The sequence below is a fragment of the Drosophila ficusphila genome, unplaced genomic scaffold (genome assembly GCF_018152265.1).
Source record: "Drosophila ficusphila isolate 14025-0441.05 unplaced genomic scaffold, ASM1815226v1 contig_791, whole genome shotgun sequence".
In the NCBI taxonomy this organism is placed as follows: Eukaryota; Metazoa; Arthropoda; class Insecta; order Diptera; family Drosophilidae; genus Drosophila; species Drosophila ficusphila.
This window is the reverse complement of record NW_025064737.1, coordinates 16,306,205-16,324,241: the sequence shown is the minus strand read 5'-3', so window position 1 is coordinate 16,324,241 and position 18,037 is coordinate 16,306,205. Positions and strand designations below refer to the sequence as shown.

Genomic DNA, 18,037 nt, shown 5'->3' with positions numbered 1-18,037 from the left:
CAAACAGGACCAGCAGTAGCAGTAGCAGTAGCAGCTCCTGTGCGCATATTCCAATCAAATTAGTTAGAAAGGTTTGTGCCGTGCTGTGCAGCAGCAGCTCCGACATCCAAAAACCGGAGCTTCCTCGCTCAGTATCTCTTTTCGTTCCGGTCAAAACGAATCCTGGTCGAGAACCGTCCGCACGTCCGCACGCACTCACGCGATTTTCAAAAAATAGCACGCAAAATCAAAAAGTCCAAAAAAGAGAACGGAAAAAAGGAAAACCTCTAACGCAAAAAACTAACAAAGTGAGCAAGAACGAGGAAAAACACAGAAATTTATAAATAAAACACCAGGGAGATCTTCTCGTTGGGCGGCGTTGTAACCACGAAATGTCGTGCAACAGAAAATAGTGAAATATTTGGCAAATCTGAGGCGAAGAATTCGAAAAATTTGCCAGAGTGATGAAAACCAGGAAAATAAATTCACAGTAAAAACCAAATAGTTTGTTGCTGATAAAATACTGAAAAAGGAAGTGATAAAGTTTTACTAACAAAACATCTATAAAAATATTTTGAAAGTGAAAACAGAGCTATTAGTATTTAATTTTATCAGCTTCAACAAATGAAACCTATACAATCTTAATCGTTTTGCTAAATGCGACTTATTTTTAATGTGTAATCAGAAATACGTAAAAAAGGCGGTAACTGAATAAGTTGTGCTTCGTGATAAATCTTATTAAATTCAAGTCGACATTCAAAATTCAAAAAAAAAAAAAGAAAGAAAAAATTATAAAATATGCAAAACGAGGCTTTCAAAAAAAAAAATATGACATGTGAGCGACAGGCGAAGAAAAAACATCTTAACAAGTAAACAATCGAAAACATTTTGTTCAACTGCCTGAAAGTTAAAGGAGCGTAAAAATAAACAAATAATACGAAAATAAATAAAGGTATCCCGAACTGCAACACAATTTTGGAACAATAACAACGTTTTGAAAAGAAAATACGCTCCATACATTCTGATTACAAAGAAGTGAGTATTGTATGGAATGGATCCGAGTTTCCGTTTTGTTTTTTCGCTTCACTTCCATTTCGAGACAAAAGAAAATATCTGGAGAAAAGGAAAGCAGATTGACCTTTGGTTGTGGGTGATACAAAGCGAAGAAGAAATAAATTGCTGGCTCATATGAATTGCTGATCTTTCGAGGAAGTGTTGCAATTGAAGCAACGGAGAATCGGCCTCTGCAAAATTAGATAAGACCTCGATTTCTTATAAAGAAGAACACCCTCAAACCTAAAAGTTTCTGCATACATGTAAGCTGTGTTTTTCCCACTCAAATAGAAGTCTTTTTTTTTGAGGCCCGAAACAATTAAGAATCTAAATCGCTAAGTAAAGAATCCGCCCGCATAATGATAATTTTCCACTCCTATCTTTTGTTTACTCAAAGGAACTTTACTCATTGTTTGCTTTTTTCGCGAGAATCTGTTCACAGAATACTTTGTTTACTGCCTCAAAAAGACTGTTCTTCATTCTGTTCTGTTTTGTTTTGTTTTGTTTCCAAGTTTTATAGATCTAGTTCAGTGTGGGTAATTAAGATATGGCATTCTGTATTCTGTGCTTAACGAATTTCAGATATAAATCTGCTCGGAATTAGTTCACGGTCGATTATACATATAGACTCGCATGCATGATGGATGAATTTAAACTATTCTGTGATTTTATTGGAGGCACAACAGCGCAACAGTCGTTCGAATTCCCATTTTTAAAATAGATCACTTGGAGGTCCATTGTTTCGATTTTCTATTTTTTTTTTTTTTCATTTTCGGGGCCCCACTTAATCGATATGCCGGTCACTCTTTGCGTCTGTTTCCAGCGTTTTATGCCCCACCGCTTTTCCCGCTTTCCCGCATTAAGCCCGCCATCGTTCATGTTGGAGTCCCGTTGGTGGCCTGGTTTGTATCGCTATATCGGGTTTTCCCCCCCACTTTTGTGGCTTTTGTTGCTCCGCCTATTAGCACAATACACACTGGCTGGCTGGCAGATTTATACCACTCAGTGCTCCAGTGCTCAGTGCCCAGTGTTCGGTGCCCAGTGTTCCAGCGTTCAGTGCGTTGTGTGCTGGCTGTATGGCGGCGGGAATTTCGCACTCGGCATCCTTTTTTGCTGTGTCGCCTGTTTAGCTGTTTAATTTTTCTGTACATTGTCCACTGCAATTAAGCCGAATGCTGAAAATGCCAACTCTCGAGTTCCACAAGTGGCTTGATTTAAGTGCGAAAATGCAACACTTCTCACACTCGTCGCCGCATTCAGTTCTCACCCTGCCCCTGCCCCTCCTGATGCTCCTGATGCCCCTGATGCTCACTGTGTGCTTCCCCTTCGGAAAAGCCGGGATTCCCCGGAGCGGGTTGGCTGGCAAAATGCTAACCATTTTGCCGCCCCTCTTGTTTTTTCCACCCCCACCCCCCTCCCTCCTCTTCACTCCTCTCCTCTCGTCGTTGTTGTTGTTGTTGTTGGGGGGCTTGTCTAATTCTGTTGTTTCCGCTGCCATGGGGCGTATGATTTATTAAGTATCCGTCCTGGCTGACTTGTGGTCTCTTTCGCCCTCTTCACACTCACCAAAAAAAAAATGGGAAGAAGAAAAAATAAACAGAAAAAAAAATAAAAGCAATTTATCCACGAAGCACGCCAAATTACATTTAAAACATGAAATAATACACTACACTAAATTGCAGAATGTCAAAATCAGAGAACTCAGTCGCGCGTTGTGTGGAAAATTTTTCTTTAAGCAGCAGCAACATGTAAGGAATGTATGGCTATATAATTGCAAAGAAAACAAAATTAATAGGGGTTGCTTACTCAATTTGTCGTGCCGATAAACCGTCGGCGGCATTGTGCCACATAGTGGGTATTAGCCTTTATATTTAATTCAATGTCAACGTTTAGCCCTAAACTAGACGTAGCGAAATTGGGCTTAACCAAGAAAATAAATTGCGACCCGGCCTGGAAATTGAACCTCGTTAGAGCTAGAGCTGCCTGCCTCCCAGCCATCGAATGTATGATATTACAGGCCATTTAACTCGGGGCTATCAATTTACAAAATGATTGGTCTTAGATTGACAATCAACTTCCTGATTTTTAATGCATTTTCCTTTCCACACACAATAACTACGTCACCCTCCCCCTTTTGTGTGATATCTGTATCTTTATTTGATTTGTGTATGTTGTCATCATCATAGTGAATTGCGAAGGCGTTTTCTTTTTTTTTTTTTTTTTTACCGAAATTAAGGAAAATATTATCCTGAGTGCATGCGTTGATTACAATCGCTGGTTGTCTGCGCTGTCAGCTGCTGTGGCTCTTTATGGCCACATTAGAGTCGCTGTTCCAGTTGAAGGGCCCAGCCACCATAGCACCATCGCACCAGTTAACCATTCCACCAGCTAACCATCTAACCAGCTAACCATCCCAGAAGCAAAGCTAAGCTAACCATTTCGCCATTCCACACCACTTCCTTCCAGCCATGTAGAACAGGATTAACATCGCACTACGAAACCGGGGCTCATCTCTTAATTAGTTAAACATTGAGTGGCTGGCTGGCTGGCTTGCTTGCTGGTGGCTCCTTGGGTGGAAATTTGTCTTGTTGACTTACGGATTTGGATTTTAATTTGCAACACTTTGCGAGGGTGGTTCGAGTTGTGTTCTTTTGCTGCTACTGCTGCTGGAATTATCATCATCAAAAATGTAAATTTATGTTTGCATCGCAGCGATTTATTATCGCACTCTCACACTCAATCCCTCTCACTCGCTCCTTTCGACCATATTTATGACTACGGCTTTCTTGCAACAGTTTACGGTTATTAAATTTCTTGTTTTTTTTTTTGCTGGCTTTTTTTTTTTGCTCTTTCAACCGGCAGAGGCCAGTGGCCATCCGGCAATCGCGCGATTCGCCATCCGGCGGCGTCATCAATTCAGTGCAGCAATCTGGTTGCTGCAACCATATTGGATTTCCCGTAAATTGCCGTTTCGATTATTGCGATTTTGTTACACTATCCGATGATATTTCATCTTTTAAAAAGGGCTTTAATCGTCCAGAAAATACCATTGTGACTCATTCATCCGATAGTGTTTTCCTACTTCAAATCAAATGTCAATATTCATGTGAACACCCACAAACAATAAAATTAAAATTAACACGCTTCCTGTGTTTTTTTTTTTTGTTGAAGATGCCTTGCGTGTTCGATGAACGCTTGTTGTTAACTAAAATTAAATACCGGAACCACTTTATGCAAAGTAAATTGCATTTCTTACGTTTTCAATTTAATAATTTACAACTGTAAACTAAAATGTTTTCAATCGTCATTACTTTACTTTCAAAAGTAATGTTCATGAGATCACGGTCACGTATCTTAAATTATACGTATACTGCTCGATAAGCTATTATAAATAAAATCAGGTGGTGATAACTAAAATTGGCTTTCAATTGTTTATTCGAAGCGAAGAGAAAGTCTTGAAAGGGTATTTGTTGTTTCGATTTTTGAGCTTTGGCCTTTTTTTTCCATCTAGTTTGTCCGCTGCTTGTTGTTTTAATTTATATTTCTTTTGGCATTTGGTTTTTCTTAGCCAGTCCAGTAATCGGTTTGCACATTGAGTGCAAATTAACTCAATTTCCATGGCGTGTTGGATGGTTTCTTTTGTCTTACCCTTGCCTCTTCGATTGGGCGGAGAAACTAGGAAGAGAAAGGGCAAACAGTTCCTACAATTGTTTGTGCCAAAACTGTTTGAACTGAACGAAAGGGAAAAGTGGGGGAGGGGGTAGAAGGGGGAGGGGGTGGCGAAACGAATCGAATAAAACGTACAAAACGTACTACAGACACCAGGCCAAGACAAATCGAACCTCGGGGCAATGGGGATTGCATTGGTGCTCGGAATCGAATCATTATTTCTCTCTAGCTGAAACGACGCTTATCTTGAACTAATCTTTCAATTGTGTGGCTTTTCTGGGTTATTTGTCCACTTTGGATTACAGCAGTTTCGCAAGACAAATAAGAATAGATCGTTTTGTCATTGGAAAGAAACTTTACGAGCGAACGTCATACGGAGCAGCGGAGTTACATAAATACAAAGTGTGTGTTGTTTGCATTTATGAGTCGCCCTTTGATGTCACTTGTTTCCAAACTAATAAATCGAATTCCACAAAAGCTGTGCCATGTTGTCGCAAAAAGCACTTGCTTTTTGTTTGTTGTTTGACTAGAGAAAACAATTTGTGTGTGTCGCGTTTAAAAAAGTGATTATGGCATACAATAATTAACCGTCAATCAATGCTGACAATGCATATAAAGAGGCCTTTCATGCCTTATAGGTCCATGTGTCTTGAAACTCTTTTACTACGAATTTCGAAACATTATTTCTGCCGTGTGTGCACTCGCCGCTATTTGTGTTTTTTATCCACAGTCATTACAAATCACTGAAAATATTTTTTTGAGCCTCGTCGGCGGCGGCGCGATGCTACTTTTGATTGTTATTTATCGAGCCGAGCTCCACCCATGAAATTTACATTTTGTACTTGTTATAGTCACACACAATTACATACGTGTTGCTGCGTTTCTCTTTCTCGTTTATTTGATCTAAGAGATGTACGAACATTTAAATAACCATATTGTATTTTTATTATTTGTGTCATGTCCAGTTTTATAGCGTATAAACAGTCAACTGTGGAAAAAACTGCCGACGCATTCTGAGAATATTTTTTCCTCCAGCTGCGCGTACCAAATATTACTGTCAGCCTTTTATACTGTCCATCATCATCTGTGTTGAACGGTGCTAATTAAAATGTTTTACTGATAACCATCAATAACACGAAGATATTGTTAAAAATCTGCCAGAATTTGATGACCAAAAATGTGGTGTGAATCACATACAAATTTTGGGTATTATATTGCTATTTGTATTTTGTCAACCATTTTGGATTTTTATTGAACTCTTTCAGGTCTGACAAATCTGATTTTTATCTCCTCGTGCGATTGGCGATAATAAATCGTATTGTAATGCTTGTGTACGAATCTTATTGCCGAATCGTTAGCATCTGTTGCGAATTCAGGTGCGTGTGTTTATTTATTTATTTATTGGTTCGAAGTCAGGGAAAAGCTTTCCACTTCAATTGCTGTTTTTTATAAGATACAAATCCGACCAATTTATTTATTTCAGTGAACTCAACACGTTTGCCTCTATTTTATGCGTCGGTCCACTTCGTCACACATGCACATTTATCCATATGTATATTTGTATATATCTATATATGTATATACATATATATATTGTAGACCCGCCGATCCAGCCGGACGGCATTTACTTGGATTGTCATTTACACTTGATGGCGGTCCGTTGCGTTTGTCTGTTCTTTTTTCATATTTCTCTACTTTTTTTTTTTTTTATTTTTTTTTTTTTGCCCAGATAGCCAGACTGGTGTGTGTTTTTTCGAGGTTTTTGTTTCCTTTTTACTGGGCTTTTGGCCAGTTCTCCGCTCCTCACACATCGGTTATGCATTGTCGGCGGCATCTGCATTCGAAATCGTTCCGAACTCTTTTTCGCCGAGCTCTGCATAAATTGTGGCCGGTCTCTTGTACGGTTTTATGTCATTTTCGGAACTGTCTTGCCATTACCATAACCTCCCAAGCTAAGCGGCACATATCTCGAAACAAATCACGTTGTGAGCTGTCTTTTTGTTATTGTTTTTCTTGTTTTTGTACAGCTAGCTCTCTTTGAGATTGTCTTTTTTTTCTACCCTCCTTGGTAGCGTATGTTCAAAATTGTATCAGCATTTCAGCATTCCTTGTGGTTTTTTTTGCAAACCTTTTCTTTTGCGTTAAGTAACTGTTTTTTTCGCTTTCTTTTTGTGGTTTTGTCGAAAGATCTTGAACTTGTTAATTGATTTTTCGTTTTTGCCACTTTTGCACTTCAATTAATTTCGACTAACCATCAAAATGTACTCAAATTGCTGCAGTCTCGTGTGGAGGATATACTATTTCATCACCTGGGAGGCCGCATAATGTATAACAAAAAAAAAAAAAAAAAAAAATTAAAGCGAGTTTGAGATTAGGAAACTTTAATTAAAATGCTCTTTTCTGCGGAGATATGTATGCAAGGCGCCTGGGTTTTTTTCAAACCGAAACCACTCAATTGGAAAACAAAAGCAAATTATGTGGTCCAAATGGCCGCAGAAAACGAAGGTGCTTATGTGGTGGAATTTTTGCCACTCGAATGCTCCGCATCCAAGTCCAAATCCGAAATCCGAGTCGGATCCGATCCGTTTCGATTCGATCCGATCCGCCTTCGCCACCTGTGCAGATTTCGGATTTCGGATTTCGAGCTAACGACCGACCACCAGCTGCCCATAAATCATTAATAAATTTGCTGGCTTTGGCCGGCTGGTGGCTATCACCTCACCCGTTCAAACGCGTTCGAACGCCTTTCGACTTTGCCTTTTCAACGTTCAACGTTCAATGTCAGTTAATTAATTCATAATTTGGTCAGCAGCCGCTAACGACAAAGTGAAAGAAAGGAAAGGTATTGTATACACATGAGTATATGGACAGGAAATCGGTCCGACAGCTATTGAATGCCTAGTTGGGCTTAACAATTTTATTATCTCAATAACCTCTTGCGTTGTTAAGCTATAATTATGTAAGGGGAACTACTAAATAGCAGATTCGCATGCAGCGCATGCTTGGCTTTGGCTAAAATAAAAAACGTTAATGTCCCCATGGACTATTAATATTTCTATAAATAGAGGATAGTTTCTTTAAGCAAAGCGTGTGTGTACGTTGAAAGTAGAAGTATGTTTGGCCTTAAAAGTTGTTACTCACTATCAGCAAATGAATGCCTTGGTCTAGATTCAATTTACTGAAAGGGTTCGTTGGCTTTTACGGCATTGTTTAAATGAAAGGAAAGACTAGGCGGTTGTTTTTTTCGAGTTCATTAATTTTTTCAATTCATTTTTTATTGCCCATACTATACGGTTCATATTTCGGTATAGACCACTAAAATCTCAGTTCATATATGCAATGCAGTTTTTTCAGTGAAAGCTGAAGGCTACAAATCATGCAACACCCAACAAAACGACAATTTAAATGCCGTCAATGATTTATTTCACGAATCGAATATTAATTTTTTTTTTTTCGTTTTTTGCTCTCTTTCGCTTGCAGATAAATCGCGACGATGGACTGCCGCAAGAAATCTGCCGGCAGTGCATGGCCCAGTTTTTGATGGTGGCCAAGTTCCGGCGGAAATGTGTACGGATGCAGCACCGCCTGCAGGACTTTGCCCAGGAGATATCCGACCGTCAGGCGGCCAGACAAGCCAGGCGTCAGCAAAAAGTGCATAAGGAGCGTTCCGATAGCAGGCAGGAGGCAGCCACCAAGAAGGATCCCTTGCAGGAGTCGCACTCGCAGTCAAAGTCACAACTACAATCACACACGGAGCGCAAACGTCGCATGGTTTCAGAATCGGACGGAGGTAGTGAAGCAACAGCAGGAGCAACAGTCGGAGTGCCAGTGAAACAATTGCGAACGGAATCGGAGTCGGAGGTTCTGTCGCCGCCAAAGTCGAAAGATAGCCATCCACAGCTCCGTCTGCGCAAACTTCGCACCTTCTCCATTGGCTGTGAAATGGAGCGTCCCGCCTCCATCGATTCGAGCAGCATGCCCTGGCGCACGAAGGCCGCCCGGAAGCAGCTGTCCGAGACGTGGTCCGCCAGCTGCTCCCCGGTCCTCTCCTTGCCAAGTGGCAAGCGGGCCAGCACAAGCAGCAGCAGCACCACCAGTAGTGAGCACATGAGCGACCTGTCCGTGGGTCCATGCTGTGGCTTCGCGAGCGACAGCAATCCCTCGTCAACTTCCGCTACCTCCAAGTCTCCACAATCGAAATGTAGTGCAAAGAAATCCCCATCGCCCGTGAATGTTTTCATTCCGCGAAGGGGTCGCCGTCCGAGGAATGCGCCGATTTACATCCCGGCCAAGAGACAGAGGCGATCGCTGGGCAGGAAGGCGAAGGTGACAGGTGGTGAGCCACCACTCACCGAAGAGAACAAAAAGTCTGATCAAAATGATATCTTTCCGCCGGAACGAAGGGTTGAAACAACCAGTGCCGCATCTTGTGATGAGGCAATCGATAGCACTTCAGATGTGCCAAAGGCAGCCGCCTTCTTGAACGGGGTCCAAAGCGAATGTGATGCGGTTAACTCAAACTATGAGATGAAACCCTCTGAACAGATGGAAGTCACCTTGAATGGTTTGACAGGTGATGAACATATAGCAGGCGTGGAAGAACTGCAAAAACCAGATCCAAATGAGGACCCATTATCCGCCAAAAAGTTACAGGAGAAGCTGGCAGCAATCCGTGAGATAGAAACAACAATTGCACAGGAAATTGCCGCTACTATCGAGTCTGTTTCGAATGGAATTGAATCTGTATCCGATCTCTTACAGTCCGGTGAACTGACCTCCTCCACAGAAACCATTAAACCACAACCGGAATCGGTTGAGCTGCTGGAGAATGTGGGTCAGCTGGAACCTGTGAAGCCACTTGAAACCGCAGAAAATCAAGTACCTGTTGAGCAAGAGCAAGTTGTGGATCGGCTGGAATTGGATGACCAGCCGGAGATCATTGTGAGCATTCCACTGGAGGTGCTCAACGAGGATCTGCAGCGTCGCCTTTGCGTCGATCCAGAAAGTGAGGAGTTGCCGAAGGCTCTGCTCCCCTTGCAGTCCGATGATGTTAACAACAATGAGAACGATGAAAATTTTTGCCAGAGTGCTACAGCAGATAGCTTCAATTCTGCTGTGGCACTCCGAACCAACCAAATTGAAGCACCCCCAACGGGGAATCCAAAATTCGAAGATGAGGGGAGTACAACAAGTGGCGGGGAAACGGATACGGATGAGGTGCAGATGGCGAGGAGTGGACCCACGCCCATGGACTTTATGGCCGAGTTCACCAAACACTGTGCCAATGGCATTGAGACACTGAAGGCCACCACTCCGGCGCCATCGCCAACGCCCTCGGAACTGCCGCTGGCCCTCAACGATCTGGAGGCCAAGCAGAAGCTGGAGGTGGAGATGAACGATGTGGAGACGACCCTCAATGGCATCCTCAACGAGATGCAGGACCAGCACATGTACACGCCGACTTGTGCCCACATTGATGAGTTCCTCACGCCCGCCGATTATGCTCCCATGACCGAACAGGAGAACTCCGTCACCTCGCCACCCAATCCGTTCGAGCAGAGTCCAGTGGCCGAACCGGAGGCCAAGCCCAATGCATCCGACGATCCCTTCGATAACAGCAACTTTAGCAGCGAGATGATTGGATTCCAGAACGACATACCCTGCTTTGAGAACATCGAGACCACCACGGAAGCGGGACAGACCTTGCACCTAGAACTTACCCAATTCTTGAGGGATTTGCAGCCCCAACAGACTAACCATTCGCAGGAGGAACAGAGCGCTGTTAACCAAGGGGAGAACCAGGAAATCACTCAAGAAGAGTGTGAGATTCAAACGCAAAATGGGGAACATTCGCCCACTGATTCGTGTGCTCAAACTCCCATATCTTCGCCGCAAGTCCAGCCGCAAATCGAAATTCAAATGGAACCCGAAGTGGAGAACGCCATGCAACACGAAATTCTCACCGTCGAAATTCCACAAAGTCAACCCGAAGTACAATCGCATGAGCAGAATCAGCTGCAATTGCAAATTCCACATCAAATACAGCCGCAGATTCAGAACCAAAACCAAGAGCACACCATACAGATTCTGCCCCAAGGCCAGTCTCATCCACAGATGCAACTCCAGTCGCAGATCGTTCCACATGTCCAGACGCAGGGAACAACGACAACGGTTACCTACGAGCAAATCTACCAGCAACACATTGTCCAGAAAACGGTTCAGCAATCCTCCTCCTCCAACAAAATGCAACTTATTTCGCTGCCAACTGGTTCGGAAACGCGACAGTGGCAGCGGCAGCATACGCAACAGCATCAGCAGCAGCAGCAACTGCAGTGGTCATCGGTGGGCGGTCTGGAGGCCATTAAGAGTGCGCCCAACGAGAGTGGGACTCCCACTACCACCACTTACTACATCAGTGCCGGCGATCTGTATCCGCAGCAGAGCACCGAGACGTACATGCTGCAGCCAGCCGGCAACGAGAGCTACATGCTGGAGCAGGTGAGCCACCAGCAGCAGCAGAAGATCCAGCAGCAGCAACAGCAGCAGAAGATCCAGCAGGCCCAGCAGCAGCATCAGCAGGCGCAGCAGCAACCGATTATGATTCTAATCCAGCAGCCAGAGATGCGTCAGCCGATGGCCTCGGCCAGCAATCCGCGGCAGGCACCGTTACACATTTACGGTGCTCCGATCAGCAACGACCTACATCATCTGCAGCGCCAACAGGTTCGCCAGCAGTACCAGCGGCAACAGTATCAGCAGCAGCAGCAGCAACAACAGCAGCAGCAACAACAGCAGCAACAGCAGCAACAACATCGTCTTGTACAAAGCCATCCAGTATTGGGAATGCCGGGAGCCACATCGATATCGACCAAGGTGACCCCGATTCCCGCCACCACGCCCAAGGGTCGGGCGCTGACGCTCAAGTGCCGCTTCTGCCACAACGGACCGCGCTTCTCGAGCAGCTTCGAGTACAGCCGTCACATCATCGAACTCCATCCGGCGGTGGCGCCCTTCAACTGTCCGCACTGTCCGCTGGCCTTCGCCAGCAGGAGCAAGCGCTCGCAGCACATCCTTAGCCACCACGTGGTGCAGCAGTACCAGTGCGGCCAGTGCACCCAGGTGTTCCCAGCCCAGAAGGCGCTCGACATGCACATCCAACGCTACCACATGCCGTTGCCTTGCGAGGGGAAGGCCGCTGCGGGAGGTGTCCGCGTGGAGGAGGTGCAGCTGCAGATCACCAGCGAACGGAAGCAGCGACCCAGGCAGTACAGGCCGCGGTTGCAGCAGCAGCAGCATCAGTTGCAGCCACTGCAGCAGCAAAAGGTGCAGCAGCAGCACCAGCTACAAGCTCAGCAGCAGCAACAAGCGGCAGTGCAGCAGCAGCAGCAACAAATGCAGCAGCAGCAGCAACAAATGCAGCAGCAGCAGCAACAACAGGAACAGCAGCAACATGTGATGCAAGCGCAACCACAACAACAGCAACCGCCACAATCACCGCATCCATCAAGTGAGTTTTTCTCTCTGTACTTTCACCATAACAATCAATTATTAACCTATAAAACCATCCTAACTTTAGCCATGGAAATCCAAGCCGGACCAACGACGCCACGAAAGATCCTCTGCTGTCCGGATTGCGAAGATTGTAAGTTTGAAGGGGGTGTAGTACCACAATCACATTCGGTTGCCCCTTAAATTAAATTACCATGACTACTTAAAAGAAAAAAAAAAAAAAAAAGAAAAACCGTCGGGTAGAAAAGAGCAGCCGAGCGTTTTATACGCTGTAAATTGGTTCCGATCTGAAACGTTTTGTCTTTCCATTTGCAGGCACATCCGGTCACAGCCACGCCACCGGGCAATTCGAAGAGCTGCAGACACCGCCGCTGCAGGCGGCACCACCGCCAACGGTGCTCACACCGCCGTCGACAATTGTCTCCGCCCCGTCGCCGCAGCCCGCGATGTTCTCCAGCCAGCACATAACAATGCCGTCGCCGGAACAATCCGAGCCAGATTCCACGACCACGTTGCGACAGTACCGCAAACGTGGCGTGATCGTTGGGCCGCAGGGTCCGCTGCATTTGGCCACCCCGGTGGCCTCGCCGTCCCCCCTCCTCGTCGCCGTCATCTTCGACGGTGGATCATGCTCCGCCAGCCTCACCAGCTACGCCCGCTTCGCCGGCGCCGCCGCCATCGCCCGCACCACCCACGGCGGCCGCGACGAGCCACCAGTGTCTGTACTGCGAGGAGCGGTTCACCAACGAGATTGCGCTGAAGAAGCACCATCAGCTGGCCCACGGAGCCCAGACGACGATGCCGTTCGTGTGCAGCATCTGCAAGCGTGGCTATCGCATGCGAACGGCTCTGCACCGGCACATGGAGTCGCACGACGTGGAGGGCCGGCCGTACGAGTGCAACATTTGTCGCGTCCGCTTCCCGCGACCCTCGCAGCTCACCCTGCACAAGATCACGGTGCACCTGCTCTCCAAGCCGCACACCTGCGACGAGTGCGGCAAGCAGTTTGGAACGGAAAGCGCCCTCAAGACGCACATTAAATTCCATGGCGGTAAGTTTCCGGAGGGGGGGAAGGCACACAAAAACCGTGGCGGAGCACCCGCCTACCTCCACATACTAAAGGGTTTCATTGGGTTGCCTAGAGTTCAACTTACCGTACTAATGCCCATTCATTTAGTCTTAGCCTTCTGTCGTAGCTTCAGTTATAAGCCTCTTACTAATCCCCCATCAATTGTTAACATTGTATTGTCGTTGTTGTCGGCAGTTTATTCAACCGTGGTGGTTATATGTTCCAAAGGTATGACAACCATGACCGATTCGCTTGCGTTTCTGGGGGAGCCCAATATCGATCGGTGGTATTCGGCTACTCCCATTGCTTGGCATGAATTAACACAGCTTGCTCGAAAATATTTATCTACTAGCTAACAGCCTTTAGCCGTAAGTTAACACTAATCGTTACTAACTTGTCACTGGACGTAAACAATAGAGACCCCAAATCGCTTGGTAGTTGCATTCCCGCACTCAAAGTCGACTTGCAAACGTGTATATTATATATAACAATAATTGCCCCCAAGAAATGAACTCTGATAATTGCCCTAGGTGAGCGCTTCTAATTACTGACAATTAGTTGCCCCTTGTTATTAATCCGATGACCTAAACACTTATTTGTATTCAGTTCACAGTAGAAGTAGAAGTGCGTTTCGTAACACGTGGGAAAATCGAAATCAGAGATTTCCATTGAATAAACATTTATGGGCTGTCAATAACTCGCTTTACTTTTTGCTTTACCTCGATCTAATTCCATGGAATTCCTTTCGCTGACACCGCAAGTTTTCCTCGTGTTTCGCAACGCACTTTCGACCCCCCACCAAAAAAAAAAAAAAAAAAAAAACAAATCTTAATCTCAATCAATGTTACTTGTTGCTCTCTCCGCCAGTAGTGAAATCTTTAGCCTAACTTATTCGCTTGCGAATGCGTGTTTCTCGCTATCTGTGTGTTGTTGGCTTTGGCTCCCTTCAAATTCACAACGTGAATCCTACTTCAAATTCGATTATGCAGATACAAAGGCCAAAAACAAAAACAAAACCAAGTTGTCTTTTTCCAGAGCTCGGTTACCAGTGTGACGGGTGCGATCGGACATTCGAGTATCTGAAAGAATTGCGCAAACATCGACGCACCCACAGCGAGATGTTTTACAAATGCAAGTTTTGCTCAAGCTCCTATATGCATTTCACGACTTTTCGGGGTAAAGTCTCGTCCAAAAATGGTGTTGCCAACATTGTTAATTCGATTATTGAAATTAACACAATTAGTCCAATGTCATTAATCAAAATAAAATCTTTTTTTTTGTTTTTATTAAAAAGAGAAATTATTGATGTGCCGAAAAAGGCCAGCATCAATTTCCCATACGCTTCTTCGGTGTCGTTAGGGCTTAACCACATAATTGACTATGAAATATTGTCACCGAACATTTTAACTCAGCAAGCCTCATTCATTTCAATTAACACTCAACCGCTTCCTAATCAGAAATGTTCTAAACCTGAAATTCACCTATTTGAAATAATAATAAATATTTTGAAGTTGGTCATGATTTCGTCTTTTTCTTGTTTTAATATCAATTAATATTGTTTACTAATCTACGAAAAAAAGGTTCACAAAGTTGGCGGCACTATCCAAATTTAAATAAAATTGTAGGTTGCGTTCTTGTTGATCTAGTTAAACTAGATTAAATATTGTGATGGAATGTCGTTGCCTGCTGTTTGTGCATGGCCTTTCATAAGATACACCTTATGCTGTTGTATGAACGTTTCGCAGAGAATGTACCACGAACTAATAAAATTCTTTCTGCATTTTCTTTAGCTCATGTCAACTCCCATTTGCCACTGGGCGTGTTTCTCAACGAGGAATCAGCCTCGAAGTCACCCAGCAACCACAGTAACAACAATAACATACCCAGCAGCGATAAGCTGGAGAATCCACCCACGCCCATCGAAGAGACGCCTTTGACGCCGATGAGCAGCGGCGGACACGTGTACAACAGCCCAGATGAATACCCCAACTCGGTGGAGAGCTGTGCTGGCAACAGCCTGGCTTTGGAAACCATCGCCACAACGCCATAACCCACGGGGCCGAAATACTATTACCTAGTATACAACACTTTAGTTATAAGCGATGATCACCAGCAACCTAGCCAAATAACAACGGCGCCTTCCTACACTATCGCCACTTTCGCTGGCGAATAGCTTCCATTCTTCTCATCGGAGCCAACCAACAAACTAATTGTAATCGACAAGAACCAGCAGACTGCATTGAATGCAATCGAATATTGCACTTAAAATACACCTAGCGACTAGGCCAAGGATACACTCCCTCTGAAACAAACCAATCTTAAGGCTACACATAATTAGATTGTAAGCTAGCTAGAATCTAGACATTCATGCAATGAAACCAATTCAAAACAAAACAACTGAGCAAAGGTTAGCTTTAACCATAGACATACACAATGCTGATTTCCGTTCCCAGTTAGACATATTTCCTTGATGAGCGTTTAATTAAAAAGCGAACAGAACGGTTCGTTAGCAACTAAGAACCTAGGATTAAAACAATGTACCAACGGAACTAAATCCTTTAGCTATAAACATTTTGGTATAAATAAATATACATATATTTAAACATACAGATGAGATGTGAAAGTCAGCTCAAATCGATTTTAGTTCCATTTTGTTGCACGTCGTTTTATTGGAACGAAACCAGGCAGTTGATTAGCCTATACAAATATTTCCTTTTATTTATAAATTATGTAATAAACAAATTATGCTCTTCATGCAATCCAACGATAACAAACATGTTTGCCTTTTGATTTCTCGAGTGTTGTACATAAATTTTGGGGTTGACACTTAATCGTAATACCAGTCCAGGAAAAGCAATGAGAACGACATGACCAGCAGGAAGAAGAGCGACCACACTCGAAGTCCGGCATTGCGCTGAGTGGCCTGGCGGATTTGCTCGTTGGCATCCTTAACGTTTTCCGTGGTGCCCACGACGGCACTCACAATCCTTTCGATATTATGCTGTTGCATGGCGACCTAAAAGGAGGGAATTAGTCGGGATTAGAGGTGCTTAAAACCGGGGAACTAAGTGCAACTAATTGCTTGAATGCTAATTAAAGGCCGTCCATATGCTTCGCTCGCTTTCCTTGAGGGGATCAGCCAGAGATTGCTGGCGTAGAATTAATTAAAATTTTTGTTTGAAGATTGCTTTGCGGCTAACCATATGGACAGCCTCATAATTAAAATGTAATCCGGACAAAATGGAGAGCTCTGATCTTAATGCTTGAATGCTAACAAGCGGCCGTCCATATGTGTCGCTATCCTTGAAGGGATCAGCGAGATGACTACTCTCGTGGAATTAATTAAAACAGCTGTTTAAAAGTGGTTTACAGAGGACACGGACGTAAGATGAATAATCTGGACAATATGGAAAAGTATGCTCTGAGTTTACTTTGGCCTGATTGAGCATTGTTAGCATTAAGTAAATTTAGTTGTTATGGTGAAACTATCTCACCTTTTCCGTGAAAATATTTTGCAGCTGGGCAATGTCTACAACGTTCTTCTCAATCTGTTCCACCTCCTCAGAGATGCCCTGCAGGAAGTTGTAGATGTGCACGTTCTCCGCCTCGAACAGCTGTACATCTTCGGCACTGAGTGGGTCATCGTCGTCGGCCTCCTGCTGCTTCTGGAGCTCCTCGTCCAGAGCCACCTTGGAGGATGAGTCATTAAGAGCGCCCCTATTGGGTTTGCTTCGCTTGCGCGTTCGTGGTTTGTGTTGGCTAGTTTGGGAGGCGTCCTTCTCCTCCTGGCCATCGTGGTCGTCCACATCGCCTTCCTCCTCTTCCTCATCCCATTCGCCCCAGCCGTCGTTGTTCCAGTCGTTGTCTGCGGATTCATCGGCGAGACCATTTACCGAAGGAGAAGCCTCCGTGGTTTTGCTATCGTCGGTGCTGACCTGACGCCTGCCCAGCTTGCCACTGTTGCTGCCCGCCGGACGCACTGGAATCTTTTTCTTGTCCGCCGCCAGCTTTAGCAGTCTGTATGTCTCTAGCTCGTGCTGCACTCGGTACTTCTTTTGGTCCAAGTAGATCTGCTCGACGCTGTGCAGATAGCTGACCAGCAGGTCGAGCACGGCATCAATGTGCTGGCGCTCCTGTGGCTTCCGCTTGGCGCTCTTCCAGTCGCTGCGCATCTTGGCCAGGTGCTGTGTGTAGAAGGTGACGAACTTCTCCGACTCGCGATCGATCAGATCTCGCTGGGAGTCGGTCATGTGGGCGGCGCTCTTCAGGTGCTGCCCGATGCGCATGTACGCGGTCCGGTTCTCTATAAGGACGTTGCGCAGGGTGGTGATCTTGTTGCACACCTCCTTGGCCTGCTTGGCAAAGTCATCCTTCGGACCACTTGGTGCTTTTGTGGACGCTGCTCCAGCGGCTGTGGATTTCGCTTTGCCGGCCAGCTCGGCCTTCCGCTGGAGGCGCACTGTCATTACACTGGCCTTGAAGCTCTGGGTGATGTCCATTGTTATTTGCTAGCACTAAGTTTAAACTATTTAACTTTTAAATCCACATCATCGGTCCAGCTAGAGATGGAACACAAGACGATGTTTACTCGGCACCATCGCTGTTGCCATAAATATCGATACTTTTCTTGCCGAGCCCGTTCCATCTCTTGGTATAGTGTAATCGCAATTATAACCATAATTATAGGAAGGTAAACAACATGTTATCGGTGAGAAATTCAGTGTTGGCAAGCGACAAATTTAAACGACTTTTCAAAAA

The 18,037-nt window shown here is 44.9% G+C and overlaps 2 protein-coding genes across 2 annotated transcripts in view; one reads left to right on the top strand and one right to left on the bottom strand.

The window, feature by feature from the left end:
- The window catches only part of LOC108092013 (protein split ends), a 33,679-nt gene extending 17,626 nt beyond the window's left edge, over window positions 1-16,053 (top strand). The window contains 6 exon segments of the mRNA XM_043209087.1: window positions 8,182-12,208; window positions 12,278-12,343; window positions 12,526-12,803; window positions 12,805-13,261; window positions 14,315-14,455; window positions 15,070-16,053. Of these exon segments, the coding sequence (XP_043065022.1) occupies window positions 8,182-12,208; window positions 12,278-12,343; window positions 12,526-12,803; window positions 12,805-13,261; window positions 14,315-14,455; window positions 15,070-15,329 (5,229 nt within the window). The 3' untranslated portion in view covers window positions 15,330-16,053.
- Window positions 15,972-17,863, bottom strand: LOC108092014 (syntaxin-18). Its single transcript, XM_017191450.2, has 2 exons — window positions 16,774-17,863; window positions 15,972-16,295 (listed from the first exon to the last, which is right to left on the bottom strand). Exons 1-2 carry the CDS (start codon window positions 17,776-17,778, stop codon window positions 16,107-16,109), a joined length of 1,194 nt encoding a protein of 397 aa, XP_017046939.1. The 5' UTR covers window positions 17,779-17,863; the 3' UTR covers window positions 15,972-16,106.
- Window positions 17,864-18,037: the final 174 nt, after the last annotated feature.